The 11,758-nt window shown below is 57.0% G+C and overlaps 1 protein-coding gene across 1 annotated transcript in view; it reads right to left on the reverse strand.

Moving 5' to 3' along the window:
- The window catches only part of DOC2B (double C2 domain beta), a 23,993-nt gene that overhangs the window by 9,556 nt on the left and 2,679 nt on the right, over positions 1–11,758 (reverse strand). Inside the window, exons 2-4 of the mRNA XM_007454232.1 lie at positions 6,146–6,225; positions 2,566–2,640; positions 52–161 (exon numbers count right to left, since the gene is read on the reverse strand). Of these exons, the coding sequence (XP_007454294.1) occupies positions 52–161; positions 2,566–2,640; positions 6,146–6,225 (265 nt within the window). The remainder of the gene's footprint in view (positions 1–51; positions 162–2,565; positions 2,641–6,145; positions 6,226–11,758) is intronic.

Here is an 11,758-nt window from a genome sequence, read left to right on the forward strand (position 1 = left end):
TGGACAAGGCTGGGTGGGGTGGGGGAGCCGGCAGCCCGGGGTCTCACCCACCGCAGGGTCTTTCGGATCATGTCTTCGTCTGTGATCCCGTAGTAAGTGAGGGTCTCGTTCCACGTGGGGTTCAGAGTGTTTCGGAGAGTTTTCGTTCTGAGCTTATTTGCCTGGAGAGAGCAAAAATGATCCTCTGAGTGTCAAAGAGGGTGATGGGCAATGTAATGGCCCCAAACACATCCCAATCCCCCAGATCCCGTGCATAAGTGCTCTACCCTGGCAAAGGGGGATTAACGCTGTTGTTAATCAGCTGACTTTAAAATAGGCGGATCGGGGACTTCCCTGGCGATCCAGTGGTTAAGACGCTGCACTTCCAATACAGGGGGTTTATCTGGATGATGTGGGTGGGCCATGTCCCACGTCATCACAGGGCCCTTAAGAGTAGAAGAGGGAGGCGAGAGAAGAGTCCAAAGGAGCGTGACAAGGGGAGAAAGTCAGAGAGGCGACACCAGCTTTGAAGATGGAAGAAGGGGCGACGAGCCAAGCAAAGGGGGTGCCAAGCTGGAAAGGAACGGGATATAGCTTCTCCCCTCGAGCCTCCAGAATGGAACGCAGCCCTGCTGACACGTGATTGTAGCACAGTGGGACCTATGTCGGATTCGCACCCTGCAGAACTGGAAGGTATGAGATTTGTGGTGTCGTAACCCACCCAGTTGGTGGTCATTTGTTAGCGCAGCCCTAGGAAACTACAACAGGAGAATCCTGCCTCCCAGCTGCGTGCCCAGGTGTGTGGCGGGGGGAGGGTGTCTGCAGGAGGCGTGGTCTGGGCAGCTGGGAAGCCTGGCTTGGACCCAGATTCTCTCCCTCAGCCTCCTTGCCTTCGCTCAGGCTGGCCCCTGCCGGGAAGGCACCTCTCCTGGAGGACGCCTGGGGGCTGCCTCCCCTCCTTCCTCAGTGCTTCCAGAGATCGTGGTTCTTAGACTCCTTACCTGCCTTGCCCCCTTCAGACCCTGACTTCCGTAGCCGATTCCCTTTGATGTCCGCCACAAACCGGCCCAGGCTTTGAGGTCAGACAGCCCTGGGTTCAAATCCCAGCTCCACCACTTACATAAGCTCTGTGGAGCCCAGTGGGTTACTGACCCTTTCTGAGGGTCAGGCTCCAGGGCGTAACACCACATCTCTCTCCACCTGGTTTTTAGGACCTTCTCTATAAGGTGCTCTATGAAACTCTGCCCTACGAGGAAATCTATTCTATGGGGGGTCCCTAGGATTCAGCAGCCAGGTACTGCCAACTCGAGGTCCCAGGAGTCTAGAGACGCACGGTCACTGAGCCCCCGAGTTGGGCCCCTTCCCCTGGTCGCATGGCCTTCACAGCCCTGGGGGTCCCCCCTGCAGCATGAGGACAGAGAGGCCTGGAGTGGGGAAGCCTGCTCCTCCAGGTGTAGTGGGAAGTCCACTGCCCTTTCTCCCATAGCCCTGCCTTCCCTTCTGGGATGGCACCCCCGGACCAGGGGGAGCCCGGGCCCCAAAGTTAACTCAGGCCCCAGCGGCCTGTGGCTCCTCATCCCGGGGTGGCCACCTGGGGGTGGGACCCCCCAGTTGGACTGCAATTGTTCTGAGCAGTATTGGGGGAGGCCCTCTGCCCAGGGGGGTGCCCCCACTGCTGATTCTTCCTCTCTATCAGGTCACTCGAGGGCCAGGAAGGAACTCCCCAACTTTGGCTTCTAAGAAGGAGGCCAGGACAAGAACACCAGCCACTGGGCTCTGCTGTTCATGCTTCTGTGTCCTGTGTCCCCTGTCCCTCTGCCTCCGCCCTGGTCTCTACCTGGAAACAAAGCTGCTGGACTCCAGGCGAGTCCCCCCTGGCATGGGGTCTGCCCTACTCACCCCTTGAGATATCTGTGGGCTAGGGAAGGACCCAATTCTGAAAAGATGTGACCTTCCCTCCCACGACATTACAAATAAAACTACACTGAACTGTAAGACGTATGAAAGGAAGTCTCATCAAGTTCTGATCTTCTAGTGCTAAAGGCCACCTTGATGCTTTTCATAGAGAATTTTAAAAAATGTTCTTTTTCCTCTCCTTTCATAGATGCACCTGTTGGGCTGGTCTGCTTGTGGGGTCATCTGGTACAGGAACAAGGGTTCTGTAGTCAAATAATTTGGGCAGTTGCTGACTACTCCATCCCCCTTGTGGGGCATCACAGAGCAGCCCATCAACACATTAAAGGCTCTGCTAAGTCCTGCAGTAAAGAAACCTGTTTAACAACGTTTCCCACTGTTATCTGGCCACAGAACCCTTTGTTTGCGCACAGTATTAACGGCCAGCTGAGAGTGTTTCTTTTAAAACGCTGGCCTAGAAATTCTCCCGGGGAGTTTCCCCAACTCAGTGGGTAGGTGGTGCTGACTCAAGGTCCCTGGGAGGCCTAGGGGGTGTGAGGGTGACTGGGTGCTCTGCGTGGAGGTGGAGTGAACCCCTCAACTTGCTTGGGCTGAGTGGGTGTGGGAGCTGTGGGCCTCCCTGGGTGCCCCAAGCCCAGCCTGGGCCCCAGTCACAACAGGCAGGCCCCTTACCTTACTGGCTCCTGGCAGCAGGTGCAGCTTGACATAGGGGTCTGCCAGCCCATTGTGGTCCATCGGCTTCAGGCCCTGAGCAGAGGAGAATGGCAAGGGGTGTAACTGGGGGCTTGGGGACACAGAGCTGCCAAAGCCTCCAGGCACCTGGGTCAGCAGGCATCCCCGCCCACTGGGCCTCCTGGCTAGGTCCATTCATGACCCTCCTTCACAGAAGCAATCCTGCTCCACACCCCAGGAATGGGGGCTGGTGAGGAAGGCTCCATGCTGGTGCGATCCCCCCACCTGCCGCCCCAAGAGTCTGGCCCTAGGCAGGCAACACGGGGTGACTTTGTCAGATCAGACTCTGTTTTCCTTATCTTGGAGGCCAAGTGACTCACTTTCTGTGAATGAGGCCCTCGTTCTCCTGCTGTGGTCAGGCCTTTCCCCCTTCTCCCTGCTCCCCATGCACTGCGACTTCCCTCACAGACCTGAGGTCCTTGTGACCCTCTGTCTGCTCATCCACATGCTTCCCTCTGCGGTCGTGGGAAAACATTCTGTATCCTGGAGACCAGGCTCAAGTTCTCTCTGGCTTTGCCACAGCCCCCTGCCAGTCTGTGTCCCCAGAGGCCACACAAGCTGGCCGGCCGTGGAGGGTCCCTCCACAAGATGGCACCCCCCACTCACTCCCCATTTTTTTTTTTTTTTTTGCGGCACGCGGGCCTCTCACTGTTGTGGTCTCTCCCGTTGCGGAGCACAGGCTCCGGACACGCAGGCTCAGCGGCCATGGCTCACGGGCCCAGCCGCTCCATGGCATGTGGGATCTTCCCAGACCGGGGCACGAACCTGCATCCCCTGCATCGGCAGGCGGACTCTCAACCACTGCGCCACCAGGGAAGCCCCCCCTCACTCACTCTCAACCACCAGTCAAGTGTGCACAGCCAAGGAACTCACGGAACCATATACAGGGGCCTAGGTAACCTCATGCTCGCTCCTGCTTGTGCTAATCGTCTATTCTGCTTCTGGGATGGCACTCGGGGATGGAGGAAGGCAGCTGGGGCATGTGTGGGGTAGAGCTGGCAACCCCACAGCCTCATTCAAAGATGAGCTGCAGGGCTTCCCTGGTGGTGCAGTGGTTGAGAGTCCGCCTGCCGATGCAGGGGACACGGGTTCGTGCCCCGGTCCGGGAAGATCCCACATGCCGTGGAGTGGCTGGGCCCGTGAGCCATGGCCGCTGAGCCTGCGCGTCCGGAGCCTGTGCTCCGCAACGGGAGAGGCCGCAACAGTGAGAGGCCCACGTACCGCAAAAAAAAAGACAGGCAAAGATGAGCTGCAAGTTGGCTGCTCATGACCAGCCCACCTCCCCCACCTCCCAGGGGAGCTGAGGCTCTTCTCCCCCGTCCCCACCTTGGTTCAGAGGAGTTCCCAGGTAGGGGCTGAGATCTGAGGTGGGGTCTTCCAACTTCCAACCAGCACTGCTCGGCTACTGGGAAGGGGCCCGCGGGTTTTAGAGCCAGGCTGGCCGGGGTTCAGGTCTCAGCTCCTGCACTTATCAGCTGGGTAAGTGGATGACTTCATCTGCCTCCTGAGCCTCAGCTTTATCATCTGTAAAATGGGTTAATAGTCCCCACATCTCAGGGTTGTTGGGGGAGCTGAGGAGGCAATGCTGACGCGGGGCCTGCTGGTGGGGCATTTGCTCCCCTCTTCCCCTAAATGCCGGGCCCCTTGGAAGATGCCAGAGAAGCGGCTGAGGGCGGAGGCATCTGAGCTGTGCCGGGAGCTGCCTGGGCTCCAGCTCTGCCCTGCTCCGTGGGGCCGGCTCCAGGACGAGGCTTGGCCAGGAGGCCCTGCATGCACCGTGGCAGAGAGGCGGACCTTCCCAACACAGGCCTCTCATCCCGCCTCTCACCCTTTCGCACGAAGGTGGAACTTTCCAGTTCTGCTGTAGATACGAGAGTGTGTGTGTGTGTGTGTGTGTGTGTGTGTGTGTGTGTGTGTGTGGTGTGGTGTGTGTGGGGGTGTCTGCTGCCAGGCCCTGTCCTGTAGGACAGCATTAGGTAATGAGCACTCACTCATTTAATGCTCACAACCACCACATAGGTGGGCATGATTAACCCTATTTTACAGATGAGCAAACTGAGGCAGCTCTGCTTACCTAGAGGGAGGGTGGCCAATCTAGGGTCTAGCACTGGGACATCTTGCATCCTCCCAGAGGCCCCCGAGGGGCTCTGCCTGTCAGCCTCAGCCTTCCTACCCCCTGGGGCTCCTCCCCACACCCCAGCCCAGCCCCAGATCCTCCCATGCCTGCACCGCCCCCTCCCCTGCAGAATTGGTTCTAAGCGGAGGATGAACTGAAGAATGTGGGAGCAACCATGGCTTGGGGTCCTCCCATCCCCCATCTCCAACGCCTTGAGTGATACAAACCCAAGTGGACACACGCGTGTGCACACACATACATCCCCCCCTCCCAGTTCACCCACATAGCCCCTCTAGAGCCTGGGTGGGGAAGGCGGAGCACACAGCACAGGAGGGTCCTGGAGTCTGGGTGGGGAGAAGGGACGGCTCTGGCCAGAGCAGCCTGGCAGCCAGTGCCCATTCCCAGTCCCCAGGCCTGGACAACCTCTACACCGCTGGGTGGAGGGAGAGGGGAAGGGGTCTGCCGGGGGCCATGCACCCTGCCCTCCACCTCAGCACAGCCGGGGGTTATCAGATTCCCAGCTCTGTGCCTAGGGCAGGTCTGGAGCCCTTTCGAGGAGGGCGGGGCGTGCCCTGTGTCACAGCCCGAGCAGCTCCCAGCGGAGGGGGCAGGGGCGGGGATGGTGCTGGCCCAACAGGGACACTGCTCACCCCTGCCCCGGCGGCCCAGCCACGGCGGCCCAGGCCGGGTGGGGCACAGCCGGGGCCGAACCAGGCAGCCTGCCCCTCTGGGTGAGCAGAGCCACGGGCAGGGCGGGAGGAGGGGCAGAGGAGCTCGCAGGTTGGGGTGCTGGTGGTGTGGGGCTGGGCGCGGGCAGCGATGCCGGAAGCTCCTTGCTCTGAGCCGGGCCCAGGCCCTTCCACGGCTCTACCGGGAGGTCTACCAGGCCACACGGCTGCCCTTACCTTGCGGGAGAACATCAACTTGGGCACCTTCCTCCCAGGGGGAGCGTCGCGGTGTGGGGACGAAGGGAACAGCGTGGCTGAGAACAGAGCTGACGGGTGCCAGCCCGGGGCAGGACCAGCGTGGGGTTTACAGACGCCCACGCCTCCACCCAGAGAGCAAACTCGGGCCGGTGCGACCAGAGACTAATCCCCCGCCTGGCGTGGCGTCAGCGTCCAGAGCCTCCTCGGGGAGTCCGGAGGCACCCAAGTCCAACCCTTCCTCTTGGCCTGCAGGACAGGCCTGTCACCTCCCTGCCCGCCCTTCCCTCCTTCAACAGCTCCCCAGCTCTGGGGCCTCTGTCTCCTGAAAGCTGCCCCCCACCCCCATTCTCTCTGGCTTCTCTGCTCTACTCTTTCCCCTGAAAGCCTCGCTGCAGGGGAGGCAGCTACACCTCAGGAGCAGCTGAGATGACTGAAGCGCAAGCTCCCTCCTCGCCCTTTGCGCACAGGTGGGGCCTACCTTGGCCTTGCTGATGGTGCAGTGGAGAGCGTTGTTCTCCTGGTCGTAGAGCAGGCTGAAGTCCAGCGTGCCCAGGGCGGCTGCAGACAGGGAGGGCTCAGGTCACGCCGCGCCCACACGGTGGAGAAGCGTCAGCCACCCCTGCGCGGCCGGACGAGGTGCCACGGTGACCGCGCTGACTGCCACCAGCAGAGCACCTGCTGCATCCCGACCCCCCCAACCCTGGGAAGGAGGCTCGGGGGCGGGGGGGTCAGGCCCGTCACCTCCAGACACCGCGACCGGTGAACTGAGAGTCAAAGCCGGGCAGTGGGCCCCTGACCCCTGCACCGTGCCTGGCGGCCCGTGGCTGGTCCAGGGTGGGGCCATGTGTGCTGCGCGCTCAGCTAAAGGGGTTCCTGTCCTCCTGGTGCAACCACCGGCCAGGGCTCTACACCTCAGCTGCCCCTGGCTCTTAACTGTCCCAGGAGTGTGCGAGAAGGCAGAGGGGTCAGGCTCTGCAGCACTGCAGGCCCCAGCCCGGCCGACTGGCTGGCCCACTCACCGCCCCCCAGCAGCACTTGGGGCTGCGGCTCCCTGGTCTCCCCGGTCCCTCTGGAGCCCTGGGCAGGGTGTGAGGAGCGAGCTGGGCCCGCGTGCTACTACCCCCAGCCTCTAAAAGGCAGCGAGTGATTCCCAAGGGCTGGGCAGAGGGTGCAGCAGTGATTGGATGCAGCTGCCACCCTCGGGCGTGATCACACACGGCAGCTGTGGCTCTTTTCACCGACATGGTTCCCGGCCTGAAGGCTGGGATTGTGGGTGGGAGCAGACCTCAGGGGCAAACCTCTCCCCCGCGAGGTACACATTCACAGGATGTCTTTAGAAGCCCAGATGCTCCTTGCAGGCTGCTGGGCTGGTCAACTGGCATTTAATTAATTAATTAATTCATTCTTTACCAAGTGTTTACAATATGCCAGACTCCAGGATCGAAGATATAAGACAGGGTTCCTGCCCCGAGGAAAGCACAGCTTAATGGGAGGAATAGATGAAAAGGATTGGTCAAAACAAAGTCTAGTGGGCCAGGACTGATGGAGGGTTCGGGGGGACGCCTGGCCTGGATGTGAACTGGGGCCATCAGGAAAGGCTTCCTGGAGGAAGTGACACTTCACCTGAGCCATGCAAGACGAGTAGGGCTTGGCCAGTGCACCTTGGGGCTGGGGGAAGGGGCATTCCAACCACAGGCCAACCCAGAGGCTGGGGGGCGGAGTGGTTGGAGTGATGCTCGGGGGGAGGCCAGGGGTGCCCAATGTGGGTCTAGAGCAAACCACAGGCTGCTGGCCGAGTCCAGCCACTACTTGTCTTGCACCCCAGCTCCTAACACAGGGTCGGGCACACAGCTCAGTGTCTGTCATTGTCTCGCGGGGGCATCTGTAGGGTGCGAGACCTGCCCTCTGACGTCTGACCCTGGGTTCATATCCTGGCTCTGCACTTCCTTGCTGTGTGACCTTAGACAGTGTATCTAGCCTCAGTGTGCCTCAGTTTCCTCATCTGCAAAATGGAGACACAACAGCATCCACCTCATGGCATTGTGCTTTAACACCATGCCTGGGGTACAGAAAGTACTCAGTAGATAATTAGAGAAGGAGCATATCCATTTAGGTGATTTTTCTAGATAACTGTACTTGCCCCTCTGAGACACTTTCTGGAATGAACTCATTCTGAATTGGATCACTCCCCTCCCAGCCTTCGTGAGCAGAATACACAAATGGTCACTTACACTTTTCAGAATAAACTGAATCATTGCTATGACTACGGTTACTGTTCTGTGTGTCAGAGTCCCAGTCCAGACGCAGAAGGGCATGTGAGATGATTCCTCCACCGAGGGATCCCAGGTGGCCACTCTTTTTTGAGGTTTTCTTCATTTTTTCCGCCTCCTCTGCCGTCAGCTTGAAACTCCTGTTAGAGTACTTGCCTCTGGTAGCACAAACAGCTCTCTCTCCTATTCACTAGTTACTTGTTTCGTCTATGAAACCAGGTGAGAATACTTGTTAAAATTGTGTCTAAACTCTAAGTCAATAGGCCATGGGACATCCCTGGTGGTGCAGTGGTTAACAATCCGCCTGCCAATGCAGGGGACACGGGTTTGATCCCTGGTCCGGGAAGATCCCACATGCCGCGGAGCAGCTAAGCCCGTGAGTGACAACTACGCAGCCTGCGCTCTAGAGCCCGTGAGACACAACTACTGAGCCCACACACCACAACCACTGAAGCCCACACGCCTAGAGCCCATGCTCTGCAATGAGAGGCCACCGAAATGAGAAGCCCGCGCACTGCAACAAAGAGTAGCCCCCACTCACCGCAACTAGAGAGAACCTGCGTGCAGCAACGAAGACCCAACGCAGCCAAAAAAAAAAAAGTCAGTAGGCCTTGAGTGGAGCCTAAAGTCCTTTTCCCTGAGCAGAGCATGCGTGCTTTAGTCCAGGTGTATCTGGCCTTTTGCTGCCTGTATCCTAGCTCCCCTCTGTGCGGGTAAGCAGGTGAGGTGCTGTAAGGGAGTGATCTATCACCATGTCTGTAACAACTAACAGCCATGGGCCCAAGCTTCTCCAGGCCCAGGCTTTTGTAATAATAGTCTCTAAAGCTCTTGGCTTTGCACGACATTAAATCAGTCTGCTGTTCCCTCCAGACCTAACCTGAAGGTCTGGCTTGTGCCCCCCAGACATTAGCCTCCTGAGGGCAGGGACCATGCCTCGGCCACACCTCTGACACCAGCAAAGAGCAGATGTTCAATCCACTCGGCCAGTCCATCCAAACCAACTCATTCTCCAGCTTCTCATGGGAGCAGAGGTGTGATGCTCATCTATTAAAAAAAACGGTCCATGATCTCTGCCCGGTTCCCAATTCCAGAGAAGGACAAGCCAGCAGACAGAGTCCCCACTGGGAAATTCAGCTCCAGGCGGGGAGAGGGGTCCCTTCCACTGCTCTACAGACATCCGTGTTTAAGGAAGGCCCGAAGCTGCCCAGTGAAACCAACACCGGTATTCACTTCCCAGGAGGGAACAGCAAGCCCAGTGCTGCCCCAGGATAGGATTGATGAATTCCTTTGAACTCCAAATGCAAGTTTTATAAGAAATAATAGTCTATAAATAGAAGCTCAGTCACCATTTTTAGAGACTTGCCGGTGGTGGAGCTCTCTGAGAGAGCTCATTGCCCAAAGTCTTTATTTCCTATTTGGAGAAATGAGGCTCAGAGAGGGGAGGTGATTTGGTCAGGGTGGCACAGCAGAGCTGGAAGCAGAATCCAAGCCTCTTCACTTCCATCCTGATAGCTCCTGCCTTAAAGCTTAGTGGCTTCTGGAACATTTTTTTCTGCTGCTTTGTTTAGCTGAACTCTTGAGAGGGTGCAACGGAGAAACAAAAGAGAGAATAACAGAATTGCTCTTGGCAACTGGGGAGTGGGAAGGGCTCAGCCTCCGCCCTGGAGGAGCCTCTGAGTTGAAAACCCCCCTGGGCTTGTGCAGGCCAGGCGGGCCCTGAGGGCAGGTGAAGGTGCTTGTCTGTGTGAGCCACAGGGTCCTGTCCTCCAGCCACTCAAATCACACCTTCTGGCTAAAGTTAACATCCTTGGATAAATAATGAGGCTTGGTCACTAATGGGCCTTTGAGAGTTGTCACCAGCTTGTTGATAATTATAGAGCTTTAATGGGGCTAATTCAGAGAAAATCAAGCTCCAGCCCCTGTCAGTTCCTCTAAGGCAGCACATCCCTCTGCTCTGCTGATGGAGACTGACAGCATCATTTTGACCTTGGTTTGCACCTGGACTTTCCTAGCCCGTACACCCTTGGGAGTAGGAAACCAGCCCTGGTTTTGTTTTGTTTTGTTTTTTTAAGAAAAATGTCAGCCTCTGAAATAGTTTAAAAACAACAACAACAACAACAAAAAAAAACATGGCAAGAACCACAGAAAATGATCAAGCCTGCGTCAAAAGCATTTCATAGTTGGGGAAACTGAGGCACTGACCAGGCACTGCAGGGGGTACAAAGGGGAATGAGCCACACATCATATAGCCCTGCTTCTCGGGAGCTCAGAGGCAGAGGGTTAGGACTTTTATAAACCTATTCATTCCCCTGCTTTACATTGTTCAAAAATTTTCCACTGCCACCTGGACTCAGTTCAACCTCCTTGGTGTGGCATTCAAGGCCTTCTGGGATATGACCGCTTCGGCCTCACCATCAGAGGCCTTTTCCCCTTGCTCCAGCCACTCGACTGTTCCTCCTTGCACTAAGCCAGGCTGCGTACCCCCTCGTCCCAGCCTCAGAGCGCCCTCTCTGTCGGGGAACTCTGCACAAGCCGGTGCTTCCCATCTAGGCTCCTGACTCCCTGTCCTCACTGCTGGGCTACTTGTGTGTCATGGTTTCCATGAACTCCCTGATGGCAGAGATCGTGTCTCAGGCATTCTGGAACCTCCACACTCAGCTTAGTGCCCGACACCTAGTTGTTCTTATAAGGTTAAGTGCCTAGAAATACGGTCCGGGTAGAATATGACTTGGCTCCAAGGAGAGGGAATCACAGCCAGTGGGGTACAGGGAGATTATTTGAGCTGAGGGACTTCTGGGCAGGCCTAACAGCGATTCCTTCCCCCCACCCTTGCTCCAGGCCTCTGTGGGGATCAGTCCTGACCTAGCCCAGGGTGAATCATGCAGGAGCAGGTGTAAGCACGGGCAAGAGATGTAATTCTGGCCAACGAGACAGAAGGACAGATCTCCTGGGGACTTCTGGGAGAGGCTTCCTCACTTTTAAACTGAGACATGGGAGAGGAAACTGATCCTTATCAAATTTAGGATCTTACTGTTACATGTGATGTCTGGATCTGCAGCAGCCACCTTGAACCATGAGGGAGGTCAGCCTAAGAGGAAAAGGGTGTGGCCATGTGGAAAGATAGAACCATCACCACTGCTGCTGCTGATGAGCGGCTGCATCAATCTACCCCAGTGCCACATGACCTCGACACTCCTCACTGATTAAGGCACTCTGAATTTTTTTCTGTTACCTACAACCCCCAAATATCCTAGTCATTACAGCTTTGAAGAATGGACTGTTTCCACAGGTGGAGATTGGGTGGGAGGGCATCTCAGGCAGGGGAGCAGCACATGCGGAGGGTGGGACATACGACCCATCAGGAGGGCAGCAAGCAGCGGAGTCCAGCTTAGCCAGGCTGCACTGTGGACCACTGGGAGGGGAAGGGCACTGGGGGGACACTTCTAACTATAACATTTCTGCATCTTCTCCCCATCAGCACTCCTCTATTAGATCAATTTGGAACCTGTCAATTTTGTGCTTATGCCTTGAGGTGACTTAATAAAGGATGGGCTTTAAAGAGCAGGAAAAAAAGGCCGAATAAATAAACAGCACTTCACTCTCGGCCTTGGACAACAGAGCAACCGTCCTAATTTCTTTTTGTTAGAACAGACATAATCCAATAATTAGGGCAGCAAATAGCATAACCCTGGCTAAAGCTGTAATGAACCATCTGGCTTGAATCATTTAGGCTTATTGTAGGGATCTGGTTGTCAGAGCTGGGACGGGGGTAAAGCCTGGAGTATTGGCAGAGAGCGGTTGCACCCCGGAACCACGCCCCC

The sequence above is a fragment of the Lipotes vexillifer genome, unplaced genomic scaffold (genome assembly GCF_000442215.2).
Source record: "Lipotes vexillifer unplaced genomic scaffold, Lipotes_vexillifer_v1.1 scaffold680, whole genome shotgun sequence".
NCBI lineage: Eukaryota > Metazoa > Chordata > Mammalia > Artiodactyla > Lipotidae > Lipotes > Lipotes vexillifer.